The 10,298-nt window shown below is 38.6% G+C and overlaps 2 protein-coding genes across 3 annotated transcripts; both read right to left on the bottom strand.

Annotated features, from left to right (window-relative positions):
* Positions 1–2: 2 nt before the first annotated feature.
* Positions 3–4,649, bottom strand: fbxl9 (F-box and leucine rich repeat protein). Of its 2 annotated transcripts, XM_079450361.1 has the most exons (8): positions 4,209–4,649; positions 3,226–3,327; positions 2,811–3,125; positions 2,065–2,736; positions 1,670–1,885; positions 1,202–1,414; positions 890–1,107; positions 3–739 (listed from the first exon to the last, which is right to left on the bottom strand). In XM_079450361.1, the coding sequence occupies exons 1-8, from the start codon at positions 4,233–4,235 to the stop codon at positions 571–573; spliced, it is 1,932 nt and encodes a 643-aa protein (XP_079306487.1). In that variant the 5' UTR covers positions 4,236–4,649; the 3' UTR covers positions 3–570. The 2 variants fall into 2 exon arrangements, with proteins under 2 accessions (XP_079306487.1, XP_079306488.1); XM_079450362.1 differs by lacking the exon at positions 4,209–4,649 and having other exon boundaries at positions 3,237–3,329.
* Positions 4,650–5,708: 1,059 nt separating this feature from the next.
* Positions 5,709–9,768, bottom strand: LOC306890730 (zinc-binding protein A33-like). Its single transcript, XM_079450671.1, has 6 exons — positions 9,275–9,768; positions 8,293–8,388; positions 7,719–7,949; positions 7,514–7,536; positions 7,325–7,443; positions 5,709–7,130 (listed from the first exon to the last, which is right to left on the bottom strand). The coding sequence occupies exons 1-6, from the start codon at positions 9,659–9,661 to the stop codon at positions 6,589–6,591; spliced, it is 1,398 nt and encodes a 465-aa protein (XP_079306797.1). The 5' UTR covers positions 9,662–9,768; the 3' UTR covers positions 5,709–6,588.
* Between the last annotated feature and the right edge of the window lie 530 nt (positions 9,769–10,298).

Raw genomic sequence — 10,298 nt, 5'->3', positions numbered from 1 at the left:
TTCAACTCTCAAGGCAAACTACTTTTTTATGAATATATGTTTAACAAGTCATCTTGAATAAAAGAAATGTAAATCGAACAAAAAATATACATACATCATCATTTCTAGTTTTAAATAGGCCTACATCTGTTATCATTCCTGGGTTTTTGACAGCAACATTGTAGTATAAAATTGCATGCAGACATTGAACTGCAAACAGATTCATGATTGTTCACCTTATCAAACACTACACATTCAAATCCAAGTAAGTATTAATTTATACAACTTTACCAAAGGCCTTTACATTATATAACTACACCAACATACACACTTCTTTCAGGCTTTGTGTTTTTACATCAGTAATAAATCTACTAGTCAATAGTAGATATTTATATTTTATTAATGGAATGATCAGAAAAACAACCGTTCTGTTCAGAAGCAGTGACTATATAATGCAGTTGTGTGCATACTATGCAAAAAACTTTTAGCGAATCGATTACCCTTGTATACCTGAGCTCAATGTGCTATAAATAATATCATAGTAATATATATATTTTTCATTTGATAGCTTTTGGTGCATTACACACATGATCATAACACCATGGTGAAATCTGCCCCGTTGACAAAGCGACACTGGACTTTCTCCAGAAAGGGTAGGTGGGAATGAAGATAGTCCACATGCTGCACTTTTATGTCCTTACACATGGAGACATCGAGGGTTTTCAGTCGATCACAGTGCTGGGCGATTATGGACAGAGTTCTGCCAGAACATATTGATAACATTAAGCAATGAGCAGCAACAACACGTCAAACACAAAATTCAAAGTGGCTAGTGATGCAAACTTTTTGTCCAATACTGGAAATATTAAAAGCTTCTTTTAGAATGAAAACATCTGTTAAAGTCACTCACTTGTTTGTAATGGCATCGCAGCCGGCCAGGTACAGATGCTCTAGTCTTTTCAAATATGTCAGGGCCTGTGTCATGCCCTGGTCACTGATCTGAGGACAGTGGTTGAGGGACAGGCTGGTGAGACTGCGGCAGTGATAGGCTACAGACACCAAGCTCTCATCACTAATCTCAGGCAGCATAGAAAGCGAGAGACGCTGCAGGTCTGGGAAACGGAGTACCTGAGGTAGGTGAGACATACAAGTTTATTCAAAAACGAAATTTGTTGTTTATTTTTGATTCAACACAAACATGGATACAACTCTCTGTACTGACCTGTGTAATGCTGGTGTCTGTGAGTTTAGAACAGGCAGACAGGTCAAGTTCCTGAAGGCACCTGAGGGCCAACAATGATGCTCCTTCATGTTCCCTAAAGGCCCCCAGATCCTCATCTGTCACCAGACGTGGCTTCTCCTGAAGGGGCAGGCTGGGAGGTTGGAAAAATCCCATGTTTCCAAACGTCCTAGTAAAGCTTGGGCCTTTGTCCTCCTTAACATTTATGAATGGGACATTTAAGAAAAACATTGCATAACATTGTTTTGAATGGAAAATTAAGCTTTTATAACTTTTTTCAACTAAAGTGAAACGTAAAATGTTTATTTGATAAATCATCCTACAAATGGCTTACTTATAGTTGTGTCATTTATATCCATATTAACCTGGGTTAGCAGAAAGTATTTTAACCATGAAAAATGACACGTTTCATCTTTAAATAAAGGTGTAGATACGGTTTCGGAATTCCACCTCTTTGTCTCTTGGTTCACAGTCCTGGGTGGGCTCCACCATTCCCAGCAGCCCCCAGTCTGAGATCTTCTTACACCAGCCGAGTCGCAGCACCACCAGCGCAGGCATGTATGTTGCAATAGCGCGAACGCTCAGGTCGGTAAGGTAGACACAGGATGTGAGGTCCAACAGATTACAACCTGACAACAGCTGACTGAGGGAGTTCATGACGGGATCCTGTTTGAGAATAGACAGAAGTTATGAAGAAGGATGAGATTACAAAAAACACACGTTTGAGTTTATCCAACTAAATTCTTTGTAATATATATCATGATACGAAACAATTGATACGTCTAGAGAAATCTGTTTTATGAATGTGTGTGAATTATTGCCAACATAAAACAAATGCAATTCACCCTTATATATGTGCAATTTCTAAGGCTAAGAGTCTCCAGCTGAGCTCTGGGCTGTGGAGAGGACAGTCCCTTCACCAGGTCTGCTCCACTGACGTGCAGACACTCGGACAGATCCAACGTCCTCAAGCAAGGCAGCGCCATCAGCTCCGCCAGGCCTTTATCTGTTATCTTCCAGTCCTGAGACATGGAAAGCGACCGCAGTTCTTCCAGCTTAGTCGCAACTACCAACACCGTCCTGCTGGTGAGCTCGGTACACCCGCTAAGGTCCAGCATCTTCAGACCATTCTGCCGCTTGCAGAGGGTTTGTATAGAATAGTCCATCAGCTCTTTACAGCCACGGAGGCTCAGCTCCTCCAGGCAGAGTCCTGGCACTTGGGCTATGGAGCATAGAGACTTGGGAGTGATACTGGTACGACTCAAGTCCAAACTGCGAAGGGTGCCGGCCTGCTTTTGTAAAAGACTCAAAAGGTTACGGAGAGACACTAATGCGGAGGAGCCCGATCCAACTGGACAGCCTCGATACGGATCAAATTCGAATGCGATGTGACATCCAGCCAGGGACAGTCTGTGTAACATGGGCGTGCAGCTGGTTAGACGGTTAAAAGATAGATCTGAGAGGTAGCGGAGATCTGACAAGTCCAGTTCCTGCAGCTTCCTTAATGCATGTTGGACCTATGATAGACAATGCTGCTTTAGATCTACTAACTACAACATGAATAGAGTTCAACCAAAAACGAAGATGTTACCTGCCGACGATGCTCTTCTCTAGACAGGAAGGCTCCAGACATAAACAGACTATCCAGCCCCTGAAGATCCAGCTTTTGGAGGCTGGTCAGATGTGGAAGGAGGCCCAACAGCGAGGACTCTGTGATGCTGCTGCCAGGTAGAGCCAAACAGTCCAAGCGAGGGCCGAGGTGAGCACCCACCTCCATGAGAACCTGCCTTGAGAGGGCGGAGTCATCAAGATGACTGATGACTAAACCGCAGCGAGGATGCCGACTCAGTGCACGGATGAAGTCCAGCGAAGATGTGGAAATGGGGAACTTGAAGGTGACGTTTGTCTGCAATAGATCACCCAAAGAAATACATAAATAATACAGAGCCAGAGCCAAAAAGATGTATTATATAATTACGATATTATAGAGGAATACTGAGAATAACCTGAAACTGACGGCATTGGCTTGCTTCATACCAACTCCTACACACCAGTGATGCCTCTTTTCGGTCTGCAACGTGTAGGTAACTTAATATATGCGTGATTATCTGCCAAGAACATCACAAGTTATTACTTAGGTGTAAGACTTGAAGGGTGAAATACACACAAAACCCTTCATTCTGCTGAAAAACAAGACAAATGACAACGGTTTCCCTTAAAAAAAATTGTTTACCGCTTTGGAACAGTCTACCAAAAATGCAAACAAAGTTTCATAAATCTTTTAGGGGAACAAAAACTTGGATATGTTTAGGATTTTGTTCAAGTCACAGATTTGTGTTTTCTTGTTTGATTTTTATTGGGTTTGTTAACAATGATAGTTGAAATCGCAGTCCGATTTTGTTAGTTCTGTGTTTCAGATTTGTTGTTTTACTTGTTTGATTTCCAAAGCCTAATATTGAGTGTCAGCTGTTTGAAATTTGTAATGTTATTATGCATGGTCCCTGTTAAATAAATAAACAAACAAAAAATGTAATAAACAATGAATACAATTCCTATTATAATTGTCAACCCTGTACGATTTTGGGGGATTCTGTTTTTTTTCAGCTGTGTAAGCCCTTCATGATCACTGTCGCACTCTTTAACTTCAATGCAATGGGATTACAGCGTGACGTCATGAATTACTAAAATTCTTGTCTCCCTGTTTATTATTACAATTCTATACAACCTAACCATCTTATGGGGAGGGTTTGGTGTATAATGTGTGTCCCAATATATCTTGTCAGTAATTGTGATGATAATATCTATGATGACTTGTGTTTACCTCAAATGACGATATTGTAAATAATAGTGTTGCGGTTTTGTAAGTTACCCGTTTAACGTGTTGCCTTAAGAGACATGACGTTTACAAAACATTTACTAAACGATACAGGCGATAAACGATTAGGGCTGTCATTATGGACATTATCACAGCCCTAATGTGTAAACTCACCTCAATAGGTAGACGCGGGCAGTCCATGGCTATAAGATCGCAGCATCTGTCACGTAATGTAAACGTTGAGGGATGTCAATGTTCAATGGCTGTCGCTGTATAGTTTCTCCCTTAAACCGCTTCAAAATCTCGCAGGTCTTGTGATTTTCGGACTGTCAACTTGTTACATTCATCACCACGTGATAAGATGATAACAGCCTCTTGATGTCGTGCTTCTATAATAGTGTATGTTGCATCTCTTAAAGCAAAACGTCGTCAAACTCACAATTTCCCTCTTCAGAAGTCTTCGGAAATGATTGTTTATCCACAACCGGGGTAAAATAAACGAGATAACCATAGACTTGCGCAGGAACATCGCTGTGCACCACGATACATGGCGACGCGCGCAAAGGTTGATGGGAAATGTAGTGCAATGAAAGTGGAGACGTTTGTCAAAACCGTAGCTTAGGGACAACAGGCGTCAAGTGGTGTATAATTTCGTGGTGAATATGTTATAATAATTGTAACATAAAAATAGAAATGAACTGTACATTTTACAGCACAAACAGAATTGTAACCATTGCACGTTTGTAGTTTGTACACACTTCTTCATAAAACGAAAATAAAATGTGCCTCAAACAAGCGTCTTTCACCAATCAAATGTTTGTTCTATATGTATGCTGTACATGGACCGACATAAAAACAAATCTACAATTTCTCAGTAACTTGGGCACTTTGAAAATGACATTTTTACGAAGTTATTAAAGATCACAAATAGGTAAGGAAAATAAAACAGGAAATGGACAAATCAATAGACCCAAAATTTGAACATATCACTATGTACCTTACTGAATATTTAGAAATGCTAATAAATATGACATGTCTCCAGAACAACAAAAGGAGAAAGATTCAACAATTATTTTAATTTGGGGATTTGGCCACACATTCTTTTAGTGCAAAAGTTTTAAAACCTAGATTTTAATTTGTACAAAAACATAATACCTTAACAACTTCTCCCTTAAGACTTCTCTGTAGAAAAATGAATGTAAAACAAATATAGGCTACATTTTAAATAAAGCATAAAAAATTATTACTAAATGTTTTTACTATTAATTTTTAGTTTTTCTATAAAAACAAAATCAAATATATCCTTTTCATTAAACATCTCTGCCTTCATATAAACATAAGAGCACACAATTGTTTGTAAAAAAAAAGAAGTAAAATAGTGCAAATACATAAACAAAAGCTGTAGGGGATTTACAGTAAAAGACCCATAGACCAGCTATGATGAATGAAGACAAGAAATCGGGAATGCAATTAATATACTGAAGAAAATTAGTTTGTAGTTTTGCCAGCAGAAATCAGCTTCAGCTCTCTCATGGAGTTCCACAGGCCGACCTGCCTTACTTCCAAATACAGTAGTTCTTAAGCTAACAGTTAACTTACTACGTCATAACTCAAGCTCACATAACTGGTTATCAATAGATAATCACTTAAACAAGAACACAGAGCTTAGAGATTAGAAATGCAAGTAATCAAAGAACATTTTATTTAAGATAAGGACAAGTCGAACAATGTAAGGAGCAAAGGAGTTCCAAAGGCCACTCTGATTTCACATTCGACAGTCTAGCAGACTGATTTGAATCAGTAAACCAAATATATGGACTTGTATAATTACTGGTTTCATGATTCTAATTTGTTCAACCAAGAATGAATCTGAAAATCTCCACACATGAAAATTCAGTTCAAAGCCTACATTATTTTTCACTATATAATATTAGTAGTATGTTTATGTATACAGTCTTTTAACATGGTCATTTCACACCATCTGTAACAGAGAAACTCAGAAACATCTACACACACAACGCTCCCTCAAGGTACAGAGTTCAATCAGAAAAAATTTCCATAACATAATAATAAGATGTGCTTTCACACAGCCAGGGAAACAGGTCCCACCCAGTTATATTCTATGCAAGCGAGAAGTAGTAAATGCTTGAAGTCATGCTGAGTTCAATGTCATGTTGTGACCTGGACTGCCAAAGTGAGCGTGACAAGAATGTTTATTACTGTTTTCCTTCTAAACCCTATATTTCTTGTTTTTTTTTATAAATCATTATTATAAATAACCATTTATGTTTGTCGCTGGGTTTTGCAAGTATCCATCTGATAAAATTATTAAATAGTGATCGTCAACTATGAAAGGTAATCTTTTAAAAATGACATCGTTTTTTCCTAAAAGAACTGCAGATTTGTTCTATGTTTTTATCTTAGGCCATATGGATCCACCCTTTGAGTAAAAAAATCTCATTCACGCTGAGAACTACTATTGGAATTATATTAAAAGAATATTTGGATATATTATTTTGTAGAATTTAAAATATTATTATCTTAAATTACACAATTAGATAACAGTCAGAATTTTAAGAGCTACAAGACACTCTGTGTAGAAGAACGGAAAGACCTTCTCTCTAAAATTATGTGTGAATGTATAATAGATGATGTTACTCTGAGGATCAGAGAACGTCACCTGTCCTTCACTCATGTCCAGTTTTACCCGCACCTGCTTGGGTTTCTCATATCCACTAAGATGGACGCGTGACTCCTGTGGACTCCTCACACTGAGAGTTTGGCTTTCGAATCCAATGGTCCAGATATCAGTAGGCAACCCAAAGGTTCCTTTTCTTTGCACTGATTCTGTGGTCACGCCCACCATCCAGAAACTGTTGTCTTTCACTTCAACATCCCAACTGTGTGTCCCTGTGGAAAAGCCTACTGAGCCCAGCACACAGGGGTAATTTTCAAATCGCTCCAAGTTTGTAGGAAGTGGAACAATGGCCCAGCATTCATTAGGTTCCAGGAACACATTGGGGTTCCACACTTCTGTAAGATTATCAGATATCTGAAGTTGACAGTTGATTGTGTTCGGGTCCAGCACCACAGGACCTAAAAAGACGGAGTGAAAAAGTTTGAAATTAATAAATAACATCTTAAATTCCACAATAGATTGAGAAATCGGATACATGACCAAAGTAAAATTATTTGATTAAAATGATGCCCATCTAGTACCAAGCAAACTATTAACTAAGAAAGTTTGTAAATCTTTGTAAAGCGTCTGGATATTGTTAGGCTTCACTTACTGTGGCCGATGGATTTTCTGATTTTGCTCAAAACATTGAACTTGAGGTTGCCTATATATTTGGCATGATCTATAAGCTCTCCTGGAGACACGACTGGATCATGGGGAGTGTACTTGAGTCTGAAAAATATTTAGTTGAGAACCAAAGTTTGAACTTCATACGCAGATTGAGAGAAGAAATCCTGCTTACCTCTTTAAAGTGTCCTGCAAGGTCTAAAATAAAAATGTAGGAATATGAGGTCAATGCAAAAGAAGACTCAATTCACTTTAATGTAATGCACAACGTTATAGGAATTTTTTTTATATAACTGTCTGTAACGCTTTTATGATCTTTTAATTGTGTGTTTAAAGCTTAGGAAACAGCAAAATGATAGAGGGTAAGAAAATATGCCAACCTTAAGAAATTTGATATCCCTACTATCCAGTGTCTGTTCCAAGTCTTTAATATGGTTGGCAAGTGAAGTGATGTCTTCATTCATCTTCTTAACTTTTTCTCTCATGCTCTGCAATTTATGTTCTTTTTCTTGCTGTAGTTCCCGAATCATTGCCTTTTCTTCATCATCCAAAAGCTGGTGAAGTTTCTTAAAATCCTTCCTGATGTGACTCTCTATGACTCTGAATTCATGCTACCCGCAAACACACAAGCACATCAGATAAAATATTGCAGATGAGGATTTAAAAATACAGCTTTAAGGTGTAGTCTTAGCAGAATGTGTCTGTGCGGAAAGATACTTAGGGGGGAAATAAACTACAAGTCTTTTGCTCAAGTCGATTTTGCCAAGACTTTCAGTCTGGACTTTTGATCAGATTTGATCAGTTGGTGTGATTACATCTGAAACTTTCAAAAAGTCTACAAGTGTATAGTGTCTAGTTTCAATCTAGAAAAATCTGTTCAGATTTTAAAAGTATATAAGTGTATTCCAGCCATTAGTGAAAGTACATTTAAAATATAAATAAATACATGCTCACCTTTACATGGTTAGTCTTTTCATCACAGTCAAATTTGGCTCTTTGTAGAATCACCATCTTCGTCGACAAGACATTACGTTCACTCCGAAAAAAAATCTAGTAGAAAGGATACATCAAGTTGATAAGAGCTGAAATGTCAGAAGAGTCCTAAAGATAATGCCACTGTTCTACGAACGGGCGAAATGCAATGGAAGTCATTGGTCGCTCACAAACCAGTGTTTGCGCATACCCAGAAGCAGAAGTGGAAAAAAGCAATAACGGTTCTTAGGCTTAAAGGCCCAGTGTGTTCTTTTAAAAGGCTCTATTGACAGAAATTATATTTAATATAAATAACTATATCTTCAGAGGTGAATAAAGGCCTTACATAGTGATGTTGAGAGTTATGTTTTTATTACCTTAGAAAGAGCGGTTTCTATCTACATACATTGCGGGTCCCCTTGCATGGAATTCGCCATGTTGTTTCTACAGTAACCCTATACGGACAAACTCCTCTTCAGTGCGCGTTTCCTAAACGTTATCCCCTTGGAACCATCACCCTTTAACGAAATATGATTGTCCCTTTTTTACTAGAAGGTTGTGACGGATTTTTGAGGAATGATCTGAGAAGTTTAAAACGAAACTAACCGCGAAGCAGTTTCAAGAAATACAATTTAGCTAAACGATCGCAGTACTACACGTGTGTTGTGTTGACACGCCGAACGGAAGGGGGCGGAGCGAGCAGTAACTCATTATCATTTAAAGAGACATACACCAAAACGAGGCTAAAGGCTTGTGTTTACAGAGCTATTGGGTATTTTTAAGAACAATATGTTACAGCCATTTCACGAATTTGAAAGTGCTCATTACGCATTTATGGTGCAGTTCGTATAAGGGTTTAAATGTTGTTAGGATATCGTTCTTCAAATATATAAATCAGAACATTTTGTTATCAAGCTGAAATACCACGCATTCCCCATGTAAATGAATATAATGCATATCGCACCTTGTTTTCCTCCGCGACCTCACAGATGGGACGGGACGTGTGGTTTTTGTGCTCGCCGAAGTCTCGGCAACGCTCGCAAACGAGCTGTTCGTCATCATCACAAAACAGACTCAGTTTCTCATGATGAGCTTCACACAGCTCCTCCAACTGCTTCTGGTAATCCAAAAAAGCATGGCAGAGGTTCCTCAGAGCCAGGTTAGGCGGAGGCTTGCTGATAGACACTCTTCTACAGAGCGGACACTCCTTTAACTTCTTGACCCTCCAGTAGTTTTCAAGGCACTCTTTGCAGCCGCTGTGACCGCATATAAGCAGAACAGGATTGCTAAACACGCTGCAGCAGATAGGACAAGAAAAATCCTCTTCTAGGAAGGGCCGCTTGGACGCCATTTGTGGCAACTGTTGGATGTTATCTAGCGATGGGACGTTTTGCGTCGAGGCTTCGAAGCTTGTGTGATAAAACGAAACATCTAATAGTGAAGCACGTGATTAGTGACGCGCGAAACTTCGTTTCTGTGTCCAACCACGTGACTTTCTTCGTTATCTGGATCAAAAATATCGCTGAACCCCTTGAGCAGGTTTATCTGTTGCGAACCGAGTCTGAGATGAACCATGGGATTATTTACATGTGTAGCCTATTGTTTGCATATTTAATCTATAATCAGATGTATTATGTTAAGTTATAGGCCATAATATACAGTATATGAAAAGAATTACAATACATTAACACATGTGACCTCCTGTAGGTTGAGTGCCTAATTTGTTGTCAACAGCTTTCTTACAATAACAACACATCCTCAATGTTGAGACATTTTAGAGCTAAACACGAGAACACATCTACTGCAAGTGGACCATGTACTATCAACCGAGGTATAACGCTTCTGATCAGTCGTTGTTTGTGAAAATTGATGTCTTTACAATGAGATATCTTAAGTAGTGCATAGTTATGTTTTACTTGATTTACTTTATTTAAATACTTTTCTGTTTTTCAGAAACAAATGATTGATGGGGCCTTGGTCAATATGAT

Source organism: Barbatula barbatula (genome assembly GCF_947034865.1).
Source record: "Barbatula barbatula genome assembly, chromosome: 25".
In the NCBI taxonomy this organism is placed as follows: Eukaryota; Metazoa; Chordata; class Actinopteri; order Cypriniformes; family Nemacheilidae; genus Barbatula; species Barbatula barbatula.
The sequence above is the reverse complement of the archived record's forward strand: the minus strand, read 5'-3'. Positions and strand labels throughout refer to the sequence as shown.

Coding starts and splice junctions, on each gene's coding strand:
- LOC306890730 (XM_079450671.1), bottom strand. CDS start 9,661: ATGGCGTCCAAGCGGCCCTTCCTAGAAGAGGATTTTTCTTGTCCTATC. Junction 7,537..7,718: donor GGGATATCAAATTTCTTAAG/GTTGGCATATTT, acceptor TTTTTATTTTAG/ACCTTGCAGGACACTTTAAA. Junction 7,444..7,513: donor TTGCAGGACACTTTAAAGAG/GTAAGCAGGATT, acceptor AATATTTTTCAG/ACTCAAGTACACTCCCCATG.
- fbxl9 (XM_079450361.1), bottom strand. CDS start 4,235: ATGGACTGCCCGCGTCTACCTATTGAG. Junction 3,328..4,208: donor GCCCGCGTCTACCTATTGAG/GTGAGTTTACAC, acceptor TGTTCTTGGCAG/ATAATCACGCATATATTAAG. Junction 3,126..3,225: donor GCCAATGCCGTCAGTTTCAG/GTTATTCTCAGT, acceptor GATCTATTGCAG/ACAAACGTCACCTTCAAGTT.